Source organism: Mustela nigripes, chromosome 4 (genome assembly GCF_022355385.1).
Source record: "Mustela nigripes isolate SB6536 chromosome 4, MUSNIG.SB6536, whole genome shotgun sequence".
NCBI classification, from domain to species: domain Eukaryota; kingdom Metazoa; phylum Chordata; class Mammalia; order Carnivora; family Mustelidae; genus Mustela; species Mustela nigripes.
The window spans coordinates 53,205,072-53,230,857 of NC_081560.1; the positions used below are offsets into that span (position 1 = coordinate 53,205,072).

Genomic DNA, 25,786 nt, shown 5'->3' on the forward strand with positions numbered 1-25,786 from the left:
GAGAGAGTTCACAGTAGACAGATAGGCAGGCAGAGAGAGAGAGAGAGGGAAGCAGGCTCCCTGCTGAGCAGAGATCCCGATGCGCGACTCGATCCCAGGATCCTGAGATCATGACCTGAGCTGAAGGCAGCAGCTTAACCCACTGAGCCACCCAGGCGCCCTGTACTGAAAGTCTTAACAAATGCAGAAAGACAAGAAAAATAAAGAAAAGGTATACAGAATGGGAAGGCTGAATTAAACAATCTATGTTCACATATGACAAGGTTGTCTTTGTAGAAATTCCTAAAGAATCAACAAAAGGACTCCTAACAAATATGAGATTATAACAAAGCTGCAAGATACAAGGTTAATATATGAAAGACAATTGCTTTTCTATACACTAACAATGAACAAATGAAATTTGAAGTTTATAATACAACACATTTACATTAGCACCAAAAAACTGAAGTGCTTAGGTAACAATCAAAGAAAATTATACTGAAGATATATATGAAGAACTCTACCATTTTCTGATAAAAGGAACCAAAGATTTTAAAATGTAGAGAGAATCCATATTCATGATAGGAAAACAACATTGTTAAGGTATCGTGTCTTCCTTTCTGTGATTCAACATACTATCAATCAAAATTCCAGCACATTATTTTGCAAATATTGACAACCTGATCTTAGAGTTTACATGGAAAGGCTTAAGATCTAGAAGAGCCAACAGTCAATGTACAGAAGAAGTTGAAAGACTGACAATACCCAGCTTAAAGACTTACTATAGGGCACCTGGGTGGCTCAGTGGGTTAAGCCTCTGCCTTTGGCTCAGGTCATGATCTCGGGGTCCTGGGATCAAGCCCTGCATCGGGCTCTCTGCTCATCGGAGAGCCTGCTTCCCCCTCTCTCTCTGCCTGCCTCTCTACTTGTGATTTCTCTGTGTGTCAAATAAATAAATAAAATCTTTTTTTAAAAAAAAAGACTTGCTATAAAGCTACCACTAATAAGGAAGGTATAGTTTTCACATTAGACAATAGATCCACAGAAATATGGTCAATTCGTCTTGGACAAGTAGCAAAAGCAAGGGAGAAAGGACAGTCTTTTCAACAAATGGTGCGGGACAACTGGGTACCCACATGCAAAAGAATGGAGCTGGATCCCTACCTCACACTAAAAACAAAGTGGATTATAGACCTAAATGTAAGAGCTAAAACTCTAAAACTCCTAGAAGAAAACATAGGAGTAAACTTGTGTGAGGCAATGGTTTCTTAGATACAACATCAAAAGCACAAGCAATAAAGAAAAAAGATGTAAACTGGATTTCATCAACATTGAAAACTTGAGTGCTTCAGAACACACCATCATGAAAGTGAAGACAATCAGAATGGGAAAAAATATTTATATATTATATGCCCAGTAAGAGTATAATACCCAATGTATATGAAGAGATCATATAACAATAAAAATAACCCAATTTTTAAAATGGGCAAAGGATTTGAAACAGATGCTCCTCTAAAGAAGACATATAAAAGGCCAATAAATATATGAGAAGATGCTTAACCTCATTAGTCCATAGGGAAAAGAAAGTCCAAACCACAGTGAGATACACTTCACACCCACTACTATGACTATTATCAAAAAGAGAGACAAAGATAGGGTAGGATGTGAAGAAACTGCATCCTTTCCACATAGCTGGTAGAAATGTAAAATGGTGCAGTTGCTTTGAAAACAGTCTGGCTGTTCCTCAAATATTAAACACAGACTTACTATATGACCCAGAAGTTCTGCTCCGAGGTACATATCGAGGAGAAATGAAAAATCTATGTCCACACAACTTACAGTGAACATTCCGAGAAGCACTGAACATTACAGCCAAGAAGTGGGAACCACCCGAATGTCCATCAACTGATGAGGGCATAAATAAAATATGGTCTATAGTATCTATAATAGAATATCATTCAGTCATAAGAAAGGAAGAATTGATAGATGCTATCATATGGATGCAAAATCCATATGATGTGGAAATATCATATTAGGAAAAATATTAGGCTAAGTGAGAGAAGCCAGGTACAAAGGCTAGCTGTTTTAAGATTTCATTTACATGATATGTCCAGAACAGGCAAATCTATAGGGATAGAAAGAGATTAATGGTTTTTAGGAGCTAGGTAAGTGGGGACATGGGCCAGGGAGTAACAGCCGTAAGCATGGATTTTCTTTCTGAGGTGCTGAAAGCGTTGTAAAATCGATACTTTGTGAATGACCTAAAAACCAAGGAATTATACAATTAAAAAGGATATGTGAATGATATCCCAAACTTATAAAAAACAGGGAGAAAGATTACTATGCTTTACTGAACAACAATTAATGGACATGTTTTACTGAAGTAGAATAGTATTTTAAATACATTTTATTATTTTGTACTGCAAAAAGGAAGGATAACATTAGGAGAAACTGAAGTTGGGCTAGTGATGTACAGGAACCCTGTAGTATCTTGTAACTTTTGTGTAAATAAATCTAAATCTATTCCAGAGTAAGTTAGCATTTATTTTAAAAGCTTGTTTCTGATTTAAAAAAAAAAAAAAAAAAGAGGGGGAGAGAGGCAAAATGTTGCTCATGGCTGAAGCTAAATGATGATCACATGGAAACTTAGAACTATTTTCTTTACATTCCTATGTTTGAAAAATTTTGCTATCAAAAATAAAAACAAATAAAGAAATTAATTGAACTGTCTAAGCTTTTGCAAAAAAGAAAAGCATGTGTACATGAATGACCGACCACGACAAGACGATTTTCTTATACGGTCATATGGTGTTTCAAATATGGACATGTTCCGTGTCCAACTTGGCAGTGATACACCCAGCAGCCCGTGGTCCTCTAAACCCTGGCCTTGGATCACTCATTACTGGCAGGTTGTGATGTCACCGCATGGGACACACACACGAGGAGACCGGAGGGGACCGAGGCCACTCACTCTCAGCCTCTGTCCCAGGATTGTCTCTGCTCTGGTTGGTGACTGGTGCAGAAGTAAATCCAATGGAATGCTGCCTCCAATGGACTCTGAAAATGGGTGAGAATCCCTTGCAGAGACTCTGCTAAAACAGACGGTTGGGCCTGCCCCAGAAGGTCACATTCAGCAGGATCTGGTCTGGGGCCTGAGATTCTTCATTTAAGGTTCCCAGCTGATGCTGATGTTCTAGGAACACCATCTGAGAAGCACTGATTTATACCTGGAGTGACAAACACTTGCCATAAAAGCGAGATGGCCAGTATCTTTGGTTTGGCAAGACGTACAATCTCTGCTGCAACGATTCACCTTGGCTACTGACTTCCTTCTACATTTTCAGGCTTCATTTGTTGTTTGGGGGCCTTTTTAGTGGTGTGTTAAATCAACACATTTTTATTATTTTTTTCCTTAATCACTGCCATACATTTTCCTTTAAGTGCTAGTCATCATCAGCTATGATCTCCTCAATTTTTCCAGCTTTATTCCATTACTCTTCTTTTTCGTTCTTTTGCCCTGGCTGATTTGGACTATCATCACTGAACCTATCGGGACATGTTCCTGCTTCTCTCCTTCTGTTTCTCATGACTCCTACATATCCTTGCTTGTCCTTGTCACCTGCATCAAACTACAGCAAGCCCATCTCCTACTGGGGGCATGCTGCTAACTACCTGCTTTAACAGGAGAGCCCTCGAAGTGTTAACTGTTCACATACATCCTCATTTTTCTCAGTTAGAGTGTAAACCCCAGGTGGGCAAGTATCCTATCCTAGGGCGAAGCACTCTAACTTGGGCAAAGCAGATACCAGGTTAAATGTTGATGGACGGTTTTGTAATTTTTACCTTAAGTTTCTCCAGATCTGGCCTTTCCATATTGACCACCTCTGCCAGGAGCTGGGCTTCTAGACCATCTTCTGTGACTGTGAAATTGAGGAGCGTTGTTTGAGCCTGCAATTCCGGCTTATAGTGAGGATTTGCCAGTTTTGTGTGAAGGATAAGGCGAAAGTTCTTGTTAAATTCACATTCTTTGTCTCCAATCCTGATGTATCTAAAGGGGGACAACACAAACATTCAGGAGATTCCCATGAACCATAACTGATATGTAGGGGGCATTCCATTTCCTCTATTCTGATAACGAATCCAGGCTGTAAGACCAGGTAATTCAGGATTTTTCAGCTACCATGTCTCCCTAAAAGTACAGAAGAAATAGGAATTATCCACTAAACTTCTATAGGACTGTTTACATGCAAAATGTTGTTAACAGTACTCGTCTTGTAATGTCACCATAATAAGAAAATGCAGTACTTCATACGAAGGTTGTATAACAACAAACATTAGCTTCTATTATACTTCTGTGAATAAGCTTCTATTAAACATTTCTTTTTTTTTTTTTTAAGATCTTATTTTTTTGTCAGAGAGAGAGAGAGAGAGACAGAGCACAAGCAGGGGGAGTGGCAGGCAGAAGGAGAAGCAGGCTCCCCATTGAGCAGGGAGCCTGATGTGGGTCTCGATCCCAGGACCCTGGAATTGTACCCTGAGCTGAAGGCAGATGCTTAATCGACTGAGCCACCTAGACATCCCTAAATACTGCTATTCTGAAAGGATGAGTATGTGTTTGCATGTAGCTGTGTGTGTGTATTAAGTGTATATATACTTAAAATTTATATACATATTAGAAATACAACTACACTTTAAATTACTATTTCAGGATTTTTGGTACCCGCTCATAAGCAAAGTCTAAGCAGCCTCCTGTATGGAATGTACATGGGCAGGATCTTGACAACCATGCTTCTATCCTACGTTCCAGTTATCTCGGTCATAGGGACCAGAAGCAGGTACTTCAAAACATCCCAGAGTGAGCTCTCCTGGGACTTGGGATTGGAACAAAGAGAAGGGAGAATTGGAAATGGAACCTTTAGGCTCATGCTGATGTCACCCTTTCCTTCTGTGAACCACAGAGCAGAGAAAGACATTCCTGGTTTCCCCAGGGAAGAGTCAACCAATATTCAGGTTGCAGAGTCATACAAAGGGAGCAGGTTCTGGATTCTACGGGCTTCCAGGTCCCTGATTGCCTTTTAAACACAGTTGCCATGACACCCTGCAGCCTTGTGACGTTCGGGTTCAGTCTTTGTTTGGCTTCAGCTAGATGGAGGTGGTTTCTTGAATTGCCAGCAAAGCTCTGCAAGGACACAGCCTCACTCTCGGGGGAGGGTCTCATTTTTTTCTTTCTCAGATACTGAGGTCTAACTTGTAAGGACCTCATCACCCAGGCTCTGGGTTCTGGAAGGGCGTTGGCCAATGGGAGCACTAGCAAGACATGGCAGTACAGGAGGAGGAGTTCGAGGCCGATCTTCCCTGCCTCCGTGCTGTGGTCTGGGGGAGGCTGTGCCCTGCCATGACGGTATTCCGGGTTTGGGATGGGCCTCTTCCCACAGCTCCATTCACAGGACCAAAGAACACCTTCGCGCCTAGAGGTGGTAATGGCTTCCTGATGTAAATCCCTGGTTGCCTGCACTCCTGGGCTCCTTTAAGCTTCCCTCTGAACATTCTTTCTGTCAACAGTTACTCTGTTAATTCTATTAAAATTTCCGGCCTACTTTGAGGTCTTGTTTTTCTGCCAGGAACCTGCTACAAGGATTCCGTAGAAGGGTTTTAAAATTCATGCAACAAACAAATGACAAATACTGACATTTTTCAGACTCTTCCACCAAAGAGGTCTGAACTGCGTAGGAGGAAAATTACATGTAAGAAGCCTACAAGTGAGCCTGAAACAGAGTGTCTTCTCAGTCTCCTATTTTATATTAAATACACAAATTCTGCATTCTTTCGTAGTCAGTGTATACAGTATTTTAATTGTAGAGGAATTCTAATGTGACAGAAAGTTATCCAAAGGCCAGATTATTTTTATATAAATACAGTATTTTTTAAAAATACTACTTAACTCACTGACTTACAGACAAAATGTTATTTTACAAAATTTATCAATTTTGTAAAACTGGATGAATTCAAAAGGACATTGAAAAACAAGTTTAGCATTCAGGCAACATTCCTTTTTATTAAAATGCCACAATACTTGCAACAACTTTTTTTAAACTTGAGGAGAGATGCCCCAAATTTGTGATGTGGCAATATTTTAGGACGCTGCTCGTGGATGTTTCGTAATTTCATCTTACTCTGAGGTTAGTCTCTTGGGCCTCTTAGTGAAGAAAGGCCTTCTGAACCACTGGCCATTTTATCTGACAAGGAAGAATTCTGTAAAACAATGGTAGTGTGTAATGATTATTTAAAAAGTCAGTTTTCTTAAATCACTAAAGCTTTTAGCTCAGAATCCCTCTTAATCACTAAAGCTTTAGTCACTATAGCTAAGAATCTTAAAAGACAGATAAGACTCATTACCTCTTCATCCAGCTCTCAAATTTTGTTTGCATTGTAATGATCTTATATTTTCAGCAAAAACTTTTACAGGATTCTAAGCTTGAAAAAGATCTGCTAAACAAACCATTGGAAGCATTCTTTATTAAGTTGAATGGTCAATCCATTCATGTGATCTAGTTTTGGGTTGTTTTTACTGTGTTTCTACACTTTAATATTTTTTTCCTAGAAGGATGAAGAGCAATTCAGGTAGCAACTTTCTTCTAAACTGGTATAGTATTTGTATAATATGCTTCCCTTTTAAAAAAAATGAAAAATAGGGACCCCTGGGTGGCTCAGTGGGTTAAAGCCTCTGCCTTCGGCTCAGGTCATGATCTCAGGGTCCTGGGATCAAGACCCGCATTGGGCTCTCTGCTCAGCAGGGAGCCTGCTTCCTCCTCTCTCTCTGCCTGCCTCTCTGCCTACTTGTGATCTCTGTCTGTCAAATAAATAAGTAAAATCTTAAAAAAAAAAAATAGGGGCAACTCAGTGGCTCAATCAGTTAAGCATCTGCCTTCAGCTCAGGTCATGACCCTGGGGTCCTGGGATGGAGCCCCGCATCAGGCTCCCTGCACAGTGGGAAGTCTACTTCTCCCTGCCCTCTGCCCCTCCCTTTGCTTGTGCTCTCTCTCAAGTAAATAAATAAAGTCTTAAAAAAAAATAAAATAATAAAATAAAATGAGTATTCACATCATCGTTAAAGGGAAACACTGAGGGGGGGGGGAAAGAGAGATGAATGAACCACAGGCCAAATGTTATAAATGAAACAGAGAGCAGCTATTAGTGTATCCAAAGAGCACAGTGGCCCTAAGCCCTTGTTTCACAGGTCATGGAAATAATACCATCTGTTTACAGGTTTGCAAATACCTTCCAGATGATATTATGCTCCTTAAAATCATCATATACCTTAGTGATAATTTCTTCAGTTCTTTGTTTTCATAGAAAAACATGTTACAACCATACATTCATTCACTCAAAAGGCAGTGATTGAACACCTACACCACGCCAGGCTGTCGGAGAGTCCTGTAGGCACGGGGCATCTAATAGGCAGTCTCTGCTCTCACAAACATTATTACTTAACTCCCTCCTAACAGGCATTATGACCATAAGATCTTACATACTGATGTAGCCATTCTTCTGTTTAGTCTGTTCAAGAAATGAAAACACATTAATTGCCTACAACATGACGGTCCTATCAAGATCAAAGATATGCCTCTGACATATCCTGATATAACATGACAGTCATATCAAGATCAAAGAGAGGTGAAGAATGTGAAACGACATCTCTCCAAAGAATATATACAAATGGCCAATAAGCATCTGAAAAGATGTTTAACAGTACAAGTCATCAGGGAAATGCAAATAAAAGGTGCCACGTCACACTCACTAGATGACAACAAAACCAACCCCCAAAGACAGTAGTAACAAGGGCTGACAAGGAGAGAGAGAGAGAGATCATAACCCCTATACATTGCTGGTGGGCATGGAAAATGGTACAACCACTTTAGAAGGCAACTTGAGTTTCTCAAAATCTTATACACACAGCTACCATTTAATCCAAATATTCGGCTCCTGGGTATATACCCCAAAGAAAGATAATCTCGTCACATAAGACCATCCTATGTCATGTCTCTGTTGGTTAGCCCAATTCTTTTTGATGAAGACATATTTGATCACACCTTCACTTGAAGCGTGATCAAAATTTCTCCCATTGCTTGAGCTTCTCTTCCAAGGGTTTCCAAAGTTAATCTCAAAGGTAACTTTGAGAAAGATCTTTCTTTGCTAGCACTATTCACTGACTGGCTTCTAAAGGAACTGTCAGGAGTGAAGGTTTCATTACTGTGCTTGGGGCTCCCAAACATAAGTGATACCAAAACTGATACTCATTTCTACCACCGCAGTGATAAAATCCAAACTTAAAATAAAACCTCTGGTACGTCTTGTGATCTTGTGATTTACTGCTCCATCTTGGTTTGAATTCTTTCCTCCTCAGGGCAGTATCTCGGATATGCTATCTATCACCACCTTTCATGACCTCAGATTCAATATTCCCTAATTCGCTTATGAATTTTTACTGGATTTGAGTTCACACCTCATAAACTTTCTGTTTTAATCACTAACCTATATCCCCAGATGATAAGAAAATGTAAATATTTTACCACTTAAAAATGTGCACTTTAATGAAGAATACCGAATGAACCAATGAGTTTTCCTCATTGTTATCCACTGGGCCAGGTCCGTGTGGCAGGCTGAGGAACTGAGGTAAGAAGTTTAATTTCGATGTTTGCATGTGAAGGTGTGTGTGTGTGTGTGTGTGTGTGTACACATAAGAATTAGAAGAAGCCCCACAAGATGACTACCTTATTTCTGGAAGTCCTAGCTGTTCAGGCCTCAGGGAGAAATCTCTCTAGAGAGGGGTTGGAGAACTATTTCCATAAGGGGCCAGAGAACCCATACTTCAGATTTTGTGGGCTGCATACATCTTTACCAAATATTCTTCTTTGTTGACAACCCTTCAGAAACCACTTTCAGCTCACGGGTTGTATCGAGACAGTTTGTTTGCCTGTCTCCACTCCAGAAGACCCCATGGTTACTGGTATGAATGTCATCTCCTTGTAAGTAAACAGCAGCTAATCACACTCCATTTCCTAGTACCATCAAGTTATAATTTTTCCAATCAGCTACTACACCTAACATTGCTCCCCTCCCTGGGCTTTCAAGAAAAAGAAAAAGTGTGAGACTGGCCAATATGAAGCACGAGATTTGAACAACTTTGCTTCTGGGTGTAGGTGGCAAACGTGTTCAACTGGGTAAATACTCTGCAGATACCTGAGTTAGTATGATGCTCCAGAAAAGGAGATGACTCTGTGGCTCCCAATTTCCCTTGCACACCCCCCTTTTCTACACCTACACGTACCCTGGAGTGTTCACATACCCCAGTTTGAGAATGGAGAATCGGTTGGCTTGAGGAACAGGTCAGATTTTCTCACCGAAGAGACAGTTAGAGGAAAATAGAAGGATGTCTACCTATAAAACTGGGTTTTACATTTGGCTTGGAAACATTATTTCATTATTTCATAGGTTCAAATTTCCCAGTGAAAGTAAATTATCCTCAGTTGGGGTGTTTATGATCTATGAAAGGCAAAAACTGCATAATGACTCAGTGGGTTTTATCATTGCTGCTAGGTTAATTTTTGGTTAATCTCCTATCTGGGAAAATAAAACACACAGCTAGTGCTCTCTTATGATTTGAAGGATCCAAAAAACAACCAAGCTAACCAGAGGGGTGGAAAAGCAAACAATCACTTTGTTGTTTCTGTGAAAGACAGGAGCCCAGAGGTTATGACTTCTAGAATACAGTAACCAGCAACAGCTCTTGAACTTGAACTCCAAAGAGAAGCTACAACAGGTGTGAAGAACAACATAACACTTGCAAGTATGGCTATTATCTTAAAGTAGTCATTCACAACACATTTTCCAGCCCCATGCCCCCACCAAGCAGGACTTGACCCTGATACTGGATCCCACGGAGAATCATGTGGGCCAGGAATCTCTGAAGCTGGATGGGGTTGCTCCCATATGGGTTTTTTCCATCTCTCCAAAGGAGTGACCAATTCCTGCCCCTTTTTCTCAGAATGCCTGGTGTGGAGGTTAGAGACCAATTATACAACTTCAGATCAGATATAAAATTATTTTCCCCAGTACAAACAGTATGGTTTTACCGGATCGGACAGAGGGTGAATCAAACAGAGGGTGAATCAAAAACATTGTTTCACCTGGTAGACTTGTACTTTTAGAGCAGGAAGTTCCCCTAGAGATCATTCAACTGATTCCCTTTTATGGACCCAAAGAGTTTATGACTTGCCCAAGGTCACAGAGCTTAGTGGCAGAACTGGGACTAGAACCTGGGTCTCTAGACTCCTAGTATAAAGTTCATTTCACTGCACCATACTGCAAGTTAATTTGCTCTGTATGAGGGGGACAGCTGGTGACCCCAGCCGCCGTCGACCTGACCGTCGATCACAAGAGGCTACTGAGAGCTTATGACCGACTCAGTACAATCTGTGGCCACCAGAGAAAAGAAGATAGAGATGAAGCCCAGAGAACATCCCCTGCTGATCTTTGCTTTGACATTCTGTCCTTGCTTATGAAGGAGAATAGCACTGATTGTTGAGGTGTCCAGGTCTAACCAAAGAGCTGAATTTCTGGTAGCTGAATTCATCAAATGAATTAATTTATAAAATTTAAAAATAAATCACTCAACATACAGAAAAATTTTCTATCTTCTGGCTTTAAGGGAAAAAAGTAGTCTTTTAAATATGCCAAATGCTCACTAGTCAGCTACATAAATTATTGTATAAAAGACTATCAACTACAAAGTAACTATTAATTCAATTTTTTTCATAGGTCAGGTTTACATAAAAATCAGGTACATTGGGAACTTCAAAGTTCTTTCAGAGATTATTCAAAATCCAGCCAAAAGGGGCTTTGGGATGAAAAGATTCCTAATGTCTTCAAGTCATAGGTCATTTCTACTGTAGAGGACCAATATAAATACACGTGAAATGAATTTATGGCTTAATAGTCACAGCACATCTGTGACAGACGTGGGGAAACATTTCTCCCAGAAATGTGACTGTGAGATTCTGAAATGATTCTGAAAACCAGAATCTCTGTGAGTTGAGGCACCATTATCTCAACATAATCATGATGAGACTCTCAAGGTGGAGATCTTATATTCAAGATATCTATCCGGAAACGGAGGAAGTATCTTCTCCTTTTGTTGGAACTGTTCTCAAGATTTAGTGTAGCTGCTGCTGAAAATGCCATCAGTCCTGGATCATAAAAACCGAAACGACTTTTCTCTAGTGATTAGATATTCTGAGTACATGAACAAACACCATCATTATTTTTTATGGCCATCTAAAACAGAACTTGGAAAAGCAGCATATTCAATTTAGAAAAAGGACCCAGCTGCAGGAGGACTGTTTTAAGAAAGATTTGCAAAACCTTTCTCACGGTGCCGTGGAGAGAGAAATTTCCTGCGACACTGTATTCGCACCCTGAGGGGCCTCCCTCTATGATGGGCAATTCAGAGAGCTCACAAGTTCCCTGGACTGGAGGAATTCTCCAGGCCTCTCACCAGGTCCTGCTTGTCAAGGTAGAGAGATGGCGGGTGGGTTTTGAGATAAGAAAATAATATAGTCGTTGCAGAAAAAACACACTTAGGAAAAGAAAAGGAAAAAAACCCAAACTTTTCAATGGACATCTAAAAGCTTTACTACATGTCCTGCTGCTTCAAATTAAATGCTTCTCAATGAGGCTTGGGAGCCCCGATGGCTCCAGCCTGGAGCACAGTGGCAGGTGGCCCTCGCCATGCGGCTGTGTTACTTAGCAACCCCATTGGGGGGGCCCCCATGGAGTTGGTCAAACTCCTGCTCCTGGGGAAAGGTTTGGGCTGAAAGCCGCACAGCTGGCAAGACGGCCCAGGTAAAGGAGGAAAGAAGTGCTGAATAGAAATGAGTTAATTGTCTTGCTGCTTCATATAGTTAATATAACCAACATGTCCTTCTCAGATAAAAGCAAACTTCAATTTAAAAAAAAAAAAAAAAGACTGCTTGTGCAGGGACTCCAGGTACCCTCATGCAGAAAGAAATAAGGAAGCTAAAAAAGAAAATCGGAGCAGATTATTTCCCTTCTGGGAAACAGAATATGTACACCTTTTACACATATTATGTTCAATATGATGACATATGTATATGTGTATCTCTTTCATATTTCAATATAGCCATATTTAAATATTATAATGTATCATGATAAAGAAATTCTGGTTCTGTTTGTTTTTTTTTTTTTTAAGGAAATTTGCTTTTTTCTAAAGATTTTATTTATTTATTTATTTATTTGTCAGGGAGAGAGAGAGTGCACAGGCAGAGGCGGAGAGAAAAGCAGGCTCCTTTCTGAGTAAGGAGCCCAATGCAGGACTCAATCCCAGGACCCTGGGATCATGACCTGAGCTGAAGGCAGCAGCTTAAACGACGGAGTCACGCAGGCATCCCAGAAATTTGCTTTTTTTAAGAAAGTAAAGATTCTTTATCTGTGACCTATTTGGAATTTGCCTTCACATCAAGTCAAACTACTACCCAAGATGACTATGAGTGTGTGTGGATTATCTATAGACGTGAATGTTTTGTTTTTAATTATTTTGATTTATTTGAAAGAGAGAGCGAGAGATTGCAAGCATGAGTGGGAGAGGGCGAGCAGAGTCCCCACCAAGCAGGGAGGCAGATGTGGGGCTCGATCCCAGGACCCTGAGATCATGACCAGGCCAAAGGCAGATGCTTAACCCACTGAGCCACCCAGGTACCCCTGAATGTTATTCTTAAAAACAACAACAACAGCTTGACCGAATTTAACAGAAAGGTCTTTCCTGTAATTAAACCTTATGTTGCATTTAGAAATTAGGAGGGACTAGAATGCTGAATTCAACTATATCAGGGCATGAATTAACTTGAAAATTAAGCAATTCCTATCCACAAATATTATAACGATAAGACTATATACCTCCTGAGTTTATTTAAAAAGAAGCTCCTAGTTCAAGAGAGCACATTTTGCCACAGTGTGGGATTTAATTTAACATGTTTCTCTATCTTAAGTCCAACCCAAGCCCTCATCTATTTAAACGGATCTAATATCAACTGTTGTACAATCATGTAGCATCAACCCCATGGGTTGATAATTTTACTGAATAATATTACCGAATAAACTGAAACCTTGCTAACTGTAAGCAAGTCTCCCAATTAATCTTAATAGCACTTTTAGGAAACACAGTCATGATAAATATCTGTAAAGTATCTTTCATTATAATAGTTCTATAAAATAAATTTATAATCATATAGTTAATATTTGTTAGTTGTAAGTTTCTTTATATGACATGCTACTTAAGGATTCATTAAAAGGACAATTACATGAAAAATATAAGAAAAGTATAAAGTGTTTTTTAAAAAATATTTATATGCTCAGAAACCATCTGAAATACATCTCACAGTAAGGTTGCTCCAGCTAAGATTAAAGTTAAAAAACGACTTCAATAATATTTGGGGGGGATTTGAAAGATTGAAGAGATACAATTTTATGAAGATGCTTCACAGATCAGCAGCTTTCCTAACATGTAAGCCAGTAAATTTGCTTTGCAAAAAGTACACGTTGATAAATCTTCTCCGATATGTTTTCTGTCGATTGATATGATAAGATGTATTTTAGTTAAAATTGGGATTGTCTGGAGTTTGGTGAATTTAATTATTTGTAATTACCCAGCTGTTGTCAGCCTGTGGCCATTTTATGACAGTGGTATCTACTATGTGGGTCAGGTTCAACTGTATATCTTCTCAAACGCAGATTTAATGTGCTATTGATGAAACCATTACTAGAACCAAATTAAAGTCTGGGCTGATGTATTGGTCCACAGGGACCTGTCAGACATGAAAGGAGTAATTAGTATTCATTACTTCATACTCCGCAACATTCCAATTATTAATGAACTTCAACTTTTGGACTCTGCTGTATCTATCACAAGCATCTTCTCAGACATTTATTATTAGGAAGAATCAACTAATATTGGTTTTAAAAAGGCCCCGAACACAAACAGAACTAAAATAAACAAAAGCACTATTAACAGAAAACTCTGTGAAGGATGTGACTTGCAAAAAAAATGCAAATGATATCCCACCTGTGTGGGAGGACTGAGAGGCAGTGAGGACATGCTGGGTGAACACAGGGTCGCTGCAATCCTTGTGGGTTGTGTCCCCCCACCCCCTTTCCTGGGTTTCAATGCTACCTCTCCTTTACAATGCGAAGGGAAACATCTGCAGCCACAAAGGTAGAGAGAGAACAACATAGACATGTAAAGACGGAAGGGAGCAGGAAAAAAAAATTAAGTAAAATGTTCATTGCTGGACATGAGAATGGGATGTCTGTTAGAAAATTTACAACCACGTAGGTCAGTTTGGGATGTGATCAAGGCAAAGTCAAAGTTTTTCTGTTCCTGTTCTGATACTACAAAAAGGTATCTCTATTATAAAAGCCCAACTGACCTTTTTCCCATCATTTTTCTCTTCCATTGTTTTCTCCTCCTTATTTACTTCACCCAAAGAAAGGAAAATAATTCTTACATTGACCAGTTAAATTTTGCATATCCCCTCCTAGTGTGTGTGTGAATTTTTAAAAAAAAATTTTTTTTTTTTTTTAGAGTTACATGAAGTCGCAGGGAAGCATTTGCTTTGTTAAACAGACATTTTATCAGGTGGAAATACTATCATTAAAATATCAAACATTATTCCAAAGTACTTTTAAAGCTCTTGTAAACAAAACTAATATCAAAACATGGAGCGTCCTCAACTTTTTCCAATCAAAAATAAGAGGTGGCAAAAAAAAAAAAAAAGAAAGAAAGAAAGAAAAAAAGGATGTAGAATAGTCCCTCCTAGGAAGAGGTGGTTAATAGGACTGAAAACACAGCTTGTCTGTATTCCAGAAAACAGCAGAAGGGCGTGAGTCACTACCTTAGTTCTCTGAAACCCTCCCTAGATCTTCTACACTAGTGGTGAGCATGTGAGTTTGCACCAACACTTTGGAAAACAATCTGGCATTAGGTTTTAAAGCTGATTTGTGCACGCACTCTACAGCCCAACTCTTCTTCTCCAGAATATAAACCTTGAGGACCCCCTTGCCATGTGCACCAGGAGATGCATGTACAAATATGCAAACATTCAGCGTATTCATATGCACAGCACCATGGCCTGTAATAACCGAAATGTCCTTCAATAACAGTATCAGATACATTGAGGAACAGTTACAGCTCTGATAATGATGATGATGAAAACCAAACAACTGGAGCTAAAAACAAGAATTCAGGGAAATCTTAGATATGGAACAGTAGAAAATTCGAGTCCCTTTATATACATAATGAGGACACCTTTGTAAAGCCCCAACTCAAACAAAAATAAATCAATGTACTTTAAATAAAATTTCGAAATGAGAACAAAGTTTAGGATACTACCTTTGGGAGAGGAGACCCAATGGGGAACGAGAGGAGCACAAATGCAGCTTAAAGAATATTGGTCTTGTTTCTGCTCACAGTTTGAATGGAAGATATATATCTAATTCATTATTAAATTAGAATATATATATTCTAATATTAGAATATATATATTCTAATATATATAATAGAATATATATAATATATATATTATATATATTCTAATATATATTATTCTAATATTATTCTAATATATATAATAGAATATATTATTATATTCTAATATTAGAATAATATATATATTATAGAATATATATATTAGAATATATTAGAATATTAGAATATATATAATATATATTATATAAATATATATTATTCTAATATTAGTAGAATAATATATATATGTTATATATATTATATATATTCTATTTATATATTAGAATATATATTCTAATATTAGAATATTCTAATTCTAATTCTAATTAGAATATTCTAATATTAGAATATATACGTTCTTTTGTGTATTATGTATTTTATATGTACCAGCACTACATAGTACAATTTAAATAACCAAAACTCTCTCCCGTTTTTAGAAGTCAACTTAAAACATCAACGGCTAGGACTGATTCCCTGTTTACACATCCCCCATCCAAAAAAACAATGTTTTACTTCAGGATCTCTGGCTTAGCCTCTGATTCAAGCTCCCAATCACCCACATACTGTCCTTCTCACTGGTTCAAGATTTGAAGTAAATAAAATAAAAGACTACCTATTTTTGCTATGTTGTATTGTTTTTTTCATCACCAGGTAAGAAAACATAAACAGAAAAAAATGGCCTACACGACTTAATCCAATTCACCGAACTAGAGGGCAGTGAGCCAAGACTTGAACCGAATTTCATCTTCCTTCTTCTACTCCAGTGCTAACTTCTAACAACCACGTGCTAGCGCGTAAGCCCCAACCCAGAGCTTGAAGTCTCCCTTGAAAACAAATGCTCACGCAGCTAGTTCCAGATCATGGACTGATCATTGTATTTACTTTCCCTCCCATGCCAAGTCCTATGGAAAAGATGAGAAAATATATGTTAAAAAGAATAAATTCAACATCATGTTGGAAAGAGAACAATGAGTGGAAGCAAAAAAAAAAAAAAAATGAGGAATGAAAGAAATTGATGATAAATATCATGGAAATCATTAGCAAAAGTTACCAATAAACAATCTTAGAAGACTAATAAACATATCCTTATTAACAATCAAGGAAATATGAAACAAAGCAGCAATGAGATAAGGATTCTGTTATCTGATGTTACTATTGGCACTCACTCATGATGCCTTATTTCCTGTGCTCTGTGATTTTTTGCCCATGAACTCATATACCTTGGAATTATAACCTGTACAATCCTCTGAAATCTGGGTTTATGTACATAATCACAGATAGGACTTTTGTTTGTGTCTGTCAAGTACACTGGGGTGGGACCAATCCAGTCCTGCTTAAAAATAAGTTATTGGCTTGAGGTTTTTAGGTCATCTAAGTAAAAATCTGTCTTAAACATTTTTGAGAGAGACTGTTTCTGATTAGGAATTCTCAGGGGACATTTTCCCACTTCCACTCAGTGCCAAGGTACAGAGAGAAAAGCACTCCTTACTGCAGGGCTGGGTTTTGTTTAGTTTTTGACAAATTTACCCTTAAATTGAAGGGATGGCCCCCTTGAGGCACAGCAATCTCTAGTCAGACTTCACACCTTCAACGGACTTGGTCCAGGCTCTAGGCGTCCATCACAACAGAAATCCACGGTCATCAGGTTTTAGCAGAAACCTCAAGAAGAAAATCAGCTTTGGTGTTCCTTGTCTATCCAATTCCCACTTTTTGGTTGCACTTTGTCAACCAAGTGCCAGAAGGTGTGACTATTTTACCATATTTTGTTGTTTTTCAGCACTCACACATCTAATCTGCCATAATGCCCGAAATAAGTCTATGTTTTGATTATTTTTACTTTGGTTAACCATCTTTCTAAAGACATAGATGTTTCTTATCCATGGAGAACTTGCAATTTAATACAGATACAGCACTGGAAAAAAAAATCCTAAGAGGGACAGATAAAGGCAGGATGTCACAGTGGCCCAGTACAGAACGGACTGTGAGTGGGAAGCAATGAAAGTGGAAACGTAAAATTCCCATTTAATTAATTAAATAGCAGTTGAACTCTGAATTAAGTGAATTTGGGATCTGTAGAAAGACAAGGTAAGTAAAATAGCATATCATAGGAGGGGGCAATTAATCTGTGTGAATGAAGGGAATAAGAAGTATCAAACAGGTAAAGCATTTCAAGGCCTCAGAGAAGAGCTTCATTTCAATTTAATGTAATAGGCAACAGAGAATTCTTAATAGATTCTTCAACAGACCAGCAATGGAAACAATATTAGGGAAAGATTATTTTAACCCCTCTCTGGGTTGGAGAGGAATGAGCAGAGTGAGAATGTAAAGACGTTACTTCATTCAGCGTAAAGAAATGAAAGGTCTGAACTATACTGTAAGATGTAGATAAAAAGAAAGAAAGAAAGAAAGAAACATGAATTCCAAAACACTGATGAGAAAATAAACAAGGTTTAGGGGAAAAAAAAGAGTAGGGAGAGGTATGATGTCCAAGTGGCACTCACAGGAATTCTACTGAAAGAAGGTAGTGCCTATTTATTTGGAAAAACTTAAGAAACTATGTTTCCACCTATGTATTAAACTTTATATGATCATAGGACATTCAAGACAACATTTAGCTTTTCTCATCTGTGAAGTGATTGTGACCTCTGATCTTCTGACTGGAAAAGATGCGCTCAAATAAATCACACCTACAGGGGCTCCTGGGTGGCTCAGGGTTAAGTGTCTGACTCTTGGTTTCAGCTCAGGTCATGATTTCATAGGTCTTGGGATCAAGCCCGTATCAACCTCCTCTCTCAGTGTGGAGTCGGCTTCAAGATTCTTTCCCTCTGCCCCTCCCCCTGCTCACATACACGTGTGCGCTCTCTCAAAAATAAATACATCTTCAAAAAAAAAAATCACATCTACTACGCTGGTTTAACTACCTCTCCATGTACATATTCCCCCAAGATCTCGTTATCAAGCTCCATACTCACATGCCCACTGGCTTCTTAGACTTCCTTTCTGAGAATCTTAAAGTAGGACCTTCATCTTTGAAAGTCTAATAAAAGAAACCATTACCTCTTTCCCTACACTTACTCCTATTGCTGTACCACAACTCCCCATAAGTCACACCATCATTTAACCTGGCAGAAGACTGGAAATCACACTTGAACCTTCCGTTTTTTCCCTACCAACAAAATCCCATTAAAAACCACAAACTGATAAAATTAACTCCTTGAGGGATGCCTGGGTGGCTCAGTCGTTAAGCATCTGACTTCAGCTCAGGTCATGATCCCAGGGTCCTAGGATCAAGGTCTGCGCTGGGATCCCTGATCAGTGGGGAGTCCGCTTCTCCTTTTGCCTGCCACTCCCCCTGATTGTGCGCTCTCTTGCTCTTGCTCTCTTTCTGGCAAGGAAATAAATAGAATCTTAAAAAAGAAAAAAGAAATTAACTCCTTGAGAATTCTTTCATTTGTCCTCTCCTGCTTTTCTAGTATCACTGCCTTATTTAGGGTCGTATCATGCCTCCACGGGATGACTGCCATTGTTTGCTAATTAGATCCTGGCCCTATGGGTTCTGGTCCATTTCCCTTCAATCAATACTTTACAACACTGGGGTGCCTGGATAGCTGTGTTAAGCCTCTGCCTTCAGCTCAGGTCATGATCCAAGAGTCCTGGGATCGAGCCCTGCAGCCCGTTCCTTGCTCAGTGGGGAGCCTGCTTCTCCCTCTCCCACTCCCCTTGCTGTTCTCCCTCTCTTGCTGTCAAATAAATAAATAGAAACTTTAAAAAAAAATATGATGCCAGCAGCATGCCCTTTCAGAAATAAATCTGACTATATTCCTCCCAGCATGCTTATGAGTCTTCACTAGCTTCCCCACTGACCTTCTCATGATTCTCAAGTGAAAATATGGAGACTCCATACTCCAGAAAGTATGGAGACTTCATACTTTGGATCTGCAGGCCCCAGTACAGTGCCTGGTCAACAGTGCTCAGAGAAGGTCCTTTGGATAAGGACCACTGCTCTTGTCAGCTAATGTTACTGAGAAGAATGGGCCCCTTTAGTGTGTTTGGGGAAAAGAAAAAAAATTATCAACCTATAGAAAAAGGGCCAATTTAGAAGTGATCTGTGGGTACCCAGGACCTTCACACTCTGGAGGTCCTGCCCATCTCTCAGGCTTCCCTTCACCCCTTTATGCCTTCCGACCCAAGACTCTCCACTGATGTGGATCCCATTTGCAGTCCTGCCCAAAGCTGTGAGGCTGTTCTGTGTTCCGCTACTTGGTTTTAGTTCTCTCATTCCAAAATTCCCCTCTCCCACTTGTCTGTCTGACAAAGGCCCACTCATCTTCCTAGACTCATATTAAATGTCAATGTAATCTCATGTCATTTTTTCCACAAAGTCATTCCAAGTCTCCACTCTGGCAATGATGAACCCCTGCCATGAATACTTCTATCGTCACACCAACAGCACGGTATTTCTTCTGTTTCCTATGGAAATGGAGCTTCCTTAAAAGATGGCTCTCTCCCCTATCATACTTTGGATCTGCAGGCCCCAGTACAGTGCCTGGTCAACAGTGCTCAGAGAAGTTTTATTAGTGACTGATACAGTATGTAAGGAGTCCACCAGCACTCAGATTCTCTGGAAAAAGATACTAAAAAATCTGCAAGGAGAGAGGGAAGGGGGAAAAACTGGAGATACAGATAAGAATTTACACTCAAGTAAGTCATCGTCCCCACATGTGAGGGTTTAGGAACTAGGATTATTAACGTAATAACTACATGTGGTAAACACCATTTGTTATATTCTTATGTATCATTCTAAATTCTCTTGGTCTTTAAAAAAATGCTGGAATGATAAGATCAGTTCCATAAAACCTAATAAAGAGTACATATTCAGGAAATAACATAATTTGGAATAAGATATTCTAGACTGTGATAAAGCCTTGATGCTCTACATAAAATAATTTGTTTCTGAAATATAAGACTTCTGGGATTCACAATAATAAGAAACTATAGCCAGTCTGAAGAAAAACTGTGACTCAAATTTTTTAGTCCCTGGAAAATTTAAATTTATATGTATATAATACATCTGTGTATATACATGTATAATATATAATATACATATAAAAATTTAAAATTTACATATAAAATATATTGTATATTTTATTTATATTCATTATATACTACTTATATATGTAATATACTATTTATGTAATACATAAAATTATATATTTATATTTATTATATTTATATTATGTATTACTTATATATTAAAATACATATATAATATATAAAATATAAAGAAAATATGAATTTATATTATTTTATGTATTACATATTTTATATTTGTTTTATTATGTATATTTTATGTATATTTATTATATATTCTTATATATTTAAATACATATATAATATATAAAAAGAAATAAAAAATAAAATCATATTATATATTTATAATGTATTTAATAATATAATTAGAGAAAGAGAGAGGGAGAATGAGAGGGAGAGAGAGAAAATCATTAAATTTCTTATACCTAAATTGTGTTATTAAAGGTCCAAGTTTAAAAGAAGAAGGTCCGAGTTAAAGCTAGAGAATGTGTATTTCACAAACAAAAAATTTTAGGTCTTTACTAATAGAGCCAAAATCTTAATAACGAAGATTTCACTTCAGTGACATTCAAGATTCTACACTGTATTTTTTACACATCAGACGCAGCTACAATTATATTTATGTCAGAGTTGCAGCTTGTCAAGTAGCTTATTAAATTTTTCTAAATGCTTGGCTGGGTAAATTTTGGCTTATTAAACAATTATAAGTTGTCAGTCACTGTAAATGGATTTACTTGTATAATAAATACTCGACTAATCCGTTAGGGACTATTTAAAAAACAGAAGTTAGTTATCCTTAAGTAGACCTATTTTCACTTAAAACTGACAGGAATAAACTGGTGATAGAAAGGAGACTGTTAACTTTGAGGCAGAGACTGGGTGTCAAAGAAGGGTGGGGGAGAAATTTTGAAATCATAGCTCTCTGAAGGAAAAAAAAAACAACACATAAGAAGAGAAGGAAGCCCAGTGAATTGTCTAGGGAGTGTCGGTTTCCTGCATGAAGGGGCACAGAGAGCATATGGAATGCCACCACTCCCATGAGCCCGCGAAGACCCGGTCAGAGACATGCTGGCTGCATGTGACTTTTCACACATTTATAGACCGTGCTATGATGACTCCTTGCAGATGGCTTCCCTGCCTCTGGGACAATGTCCTGGACAGTCAGGTGTCCAGGGGAATGGCAGCTATCTCGAACATCACACAGAGCTCACAGGGCATGTTCTCAAGTTGTTGGTGGCACCTCTGCCAGAATGGGAATGATTTTAAGGGCCCACTAATGAATTTTTTCAAATTACTTATTTTCCACATATTGTAAGTGTATTAGAAAAAAGAGAACTGGCCCAGTAAACCCCTCATTTTGTGGATGTCCTTACTTTGGATGAAGCTGAGTTAAACCAAAAACAGTGAGTGGACTTAGAAGTGTCCTTTGGAAAAACATTAAGTAAATAAGGATAGAGAAGACAGGCAGTTTAGGTAAACACACTAAAGGTGTTTTGCAAAGTCTCAAGCTTCTATGGTATGAACTGATCAAGCAGCAACTACTTGCAGATTTGTGACAATGCATTTTTTTTGGTTTATAAATCAGGGACTGGATAACTTGAGTCTAAATCTACCGATGACATCGTCTTCAAATCTAGATCATGTTGAGGTTGCTTCTTAGAATGGAGGTGCCACAGAATGGAAACTCAGAAACATCACTAACAAGATTCCAATGGACTGTGCTGATTTTGAGGCTAACAGAAGCTGCTAAGTGTATTCATATGTAGCACAAAATTAGAGGTGAAAAATTCAAGAAAACTTACTTTCCTTTTCTAATGGTGTTTCTGCCAAGCAGGGGACCAAGCACTGGATCTAGTGTTTCCTCCAGATTTTCAACTAGGATGACATCTCCAAAGGCCAAAGCAGTTTCAATGGCATTCAAAAACCTGAAAATTCAATCAGAATTGAGATAATAGCATGTAAATAAGCACAGGAAAAATGTCCAAAATTATTTATATTAAATTATATTTGATTTAATGTAGATTTTTAAAAATGAGACAGGCTAACTTAGAGAAAACTGTTTCATAAAGTATTCAACTAGATTACACAGAAATTCATGATTAGATTTTAGGATGAATTACACAGTGATATTTTCCAAGTGAAATTCAACAGTATGAGTAAGTCCATGTGTAAATTAGTTCTTTTGACAATAACCATGGTTGAGACAAATGTAACTTACCCAAACACCATAAATTTAAATTCATTTAATAGGTCCCTTTTTCGAGGGAAAAAAAATCCAAAATATATTAAATGCCTTGTGGTTTAGTCAAGCATTGATTTTTTTTTTTTTAAACCTTTAAGTTCTGTCTTGGCAAGTGGTAAATTATCACTATATTTCATCCTCCCTCTCCAAACATAGGCTCTCCCCCTCAAAAATAATTTCTTCAAGTTTTCAGATAAGCAAGGAGTACATTTATCTGCACAACGGCAGAAATTCCTTATTTCGTTTTCTATGTGAAAAGATGATGAAAGGGTCAAATCAAATACCAGTAAGTCTAAATTATTCAATATTAACTGAAGACCAACTTCATCCAAGACAAATTTATCAAACAGTAATGTCATGAGGCGCCAATGACAGAAAGTCTCAGAATAGATTCAGTCCTCCAAGGCAATAATACAAAACTTGACTAGGAAATTCTCTTCAGGCAGCGTTGGGGTTGTAGGCACCCTAAAATCCTACAACACGCCAGGTGTATGTTTGGGAATAGATTTCTCACCCACTGACCATTGCTGTGTTGCCACATGCCAAATGTCCTCAGGGAAAACGGTCCATCCTGTTCCATTCTTGGCCTCAGGAAACCCACCGATCTTTCTACTCTGGTGCAGGGTTTGTTCTCACCTTCAGCTTAATTTCATCTTCAGGTAAGTGGATGCCCACCTAACAGAGAGGCCCTATCTACAAAGATACTTTATGTGAAGCGTGAGCAAGCAGATAAACAATACTGCCCCCTTTCACAGTAGCAGAGAGGGCAGGCAACACTGGGACTTGGCAAAAATCAGACCCATTTCATGGCCGTTCAACAAAAATCCAATCCTGCTGATTTCACGTACCCTTTCTGGCCCAAATGTGTGACCTTCAGGTCTGCTCCGTACTTATTCTTGATCCACTTAATTCCCTGCTGCTGGGGATCGATCATCAGGGGCCAGCGCTCACAATGTGTCAGGATAGTGGCGTTTTCTGTCGACATTCTGTCACTGGGAAGCCCCTCATTATTCCAGGTGGCAATGGTAGCGTCGTCTGTCAACATGGCAACCAAGTCCAGGCCTTCGGTTATAGGGATGGAAACCTTGAGAATCAGAGTTGAATGCAGTCAACTGCCAGGGTAGGAGAGAAAAGACTCCATGCGACAGACAAGGAAACGAGAGATGAAAGCCAAGACAACAACACCTGCCAATTCTCTCTGGGCTCTTGGAAGCCAAATGCAGCTCTTGCTGTGGAACACAATTTGACCCTATAGACACGGTACTGACCGTTCTGAAATCTGTCAAATTCAATATTCAACATGTGGTTTATTATTGCATCTGACTTCAAGAGAAAGAAACGTGGCCCTAGGAGACATTGGCTGTTCCCCCAAGGGGAGGGAGGCTTAGACAACAGAAAGAACCACAGGAGAACAGAAATGTACTTGCTCTGGGGGTCATCATCCCACATGAGCAAGGCTCAAACACAGTATCTTGCTCAGGCAATTCATCCTGTAGCACAGGCCAACATTACCAAGAGATGACTTCTCTTCTGTGGGCAGGTCGACGGGATGTATTCTCTGCCCTGGGGCTGAGATGGCAGCCTCATGTATCTAGCATGAGGGAGGTTGGGAGGGGAGGGGAGGGGCTGAGGGCAGCGGAAGAGAAGCAAACTCCCTGCTGAGTGCAGAGTCCTGCAGAGGCCTCGGGGAGTGGGGAGGGGTGTTGATCTCACAACCCTAGGATCATGACCTGACCTGAAATTATAAGTTAGATGCTCAGAACTGACTGAGCCACCCAGGTGTCCCCAACATCTGTTTAAAGAATAAGGATCATTCTTTACAAAAGTGGACTTTACAAAAATACACAAGACTATAGAAGGGAATTTATTAAAGAATTTCTTCAATCAGTCATCCAACACCAAATATTTATGGAGCACCTCCTATGTACTAAACCCCATGTGGTGGCTGGGTGAGGGGCTAACATGGAAACATGCCTTCAGTAGAGAAGGCAGTAAGACCCCTACATAGAATGGGCCAGGGGTGGGGGGTGGGTGGCTGGGGTGTAGCAGCAGTCGGAATCAAGACTTACTGGTTGGCCAGGGATCTGCAGCAAAGAAAATGGCGGCAGGATTCTTACAGTAGAGCTGTGATGCAATTCATGTCACTATCTCTACAGAAGGTGGCACAATAGTCCTACTGTCTCTGACCACAATGTTATCTTAGCAATAAACTCCATCTCCTACCAACAAGCCTTGGGACTGACACACAGTTTTCTCAAAGACACGAGAAAATCGCTATCTTTTAGAACAAGCATCCTTCTATTAGCAAGGAGTATGCAGCTTTAACTTCCTAACTTTGACTTAAGGGAAACAACTTGTAACAACCACAGGCTTTAAATAACTTGAATTTCTGATGCTACAAGGAATAGGAGACAGTACACATGTAGATCTTGTGTCCAAATTCCACAGTTTGAATTGCTTAAGCACCTACTGGGCACACAGTTGAGTGCAGGGGATCAAAGAGAACCTTCCATCTCCCTTTTTAAATGATCATTTTCATCTACTAGGGGAAAGAGAGCAGGTAGCTCACACCAAAGAGGATCCTGACTGCTGTGTGAGACTTTGACACTGAAATTTTTAGACACAAATTTCAGGATATTTTCTTGATAGCACTGTGTTCAGATAGTTGCAGGAATACATCAAGAGATTTTTTCATTGGAATTTTTTTTTTTTTTAGATATTTATATCATAGGAATCATTCTCACAATCAACTTTAACCTAGGCTTAGGCAGGGGAAAATAAACTTCAAGTTATAGGGGTAGGCAGTGTATTGCTGAGTGAAAAAAGTCAGAGAAGGATAAATACCATATGATTTCACTCCTACGTGGAATTTAAGA

The 25,786-nt window shown here is 38.9% G+C and overlaps 1 protein-coding gene across 1 annotated transcript in view; it reads right to left on the reverse strand.

Moving 5' to 3' along the window:
• The window catches only part of DNAH11 (dynein axonemal heavy chain 11), a 294,718-nt gene that overhangs the window by 48,973 nt on the left and 219,959 nt on the right, over positions 1-25,786 (reverse strand). Inside the window, exons 45-47 of the mRNA XM_059397525.1 lie at positions 23,759-23,994; positions 22,471-22,593; positions 3,823-4,027 (exon numbers count right to left, since the gene is read on the reverse strand). Of these exons, the coding sequence (XP_059253508.1) occupies positions 3,823-4,027; positions 22,471-22,593; positions 23,759-23,994 (564 nt within the window). The remainder of the gene's footprint in view (positions 1-3,822; positions 4,028-22,470; positions 22,594-23,758; positions 23,995-25,786) is intronic.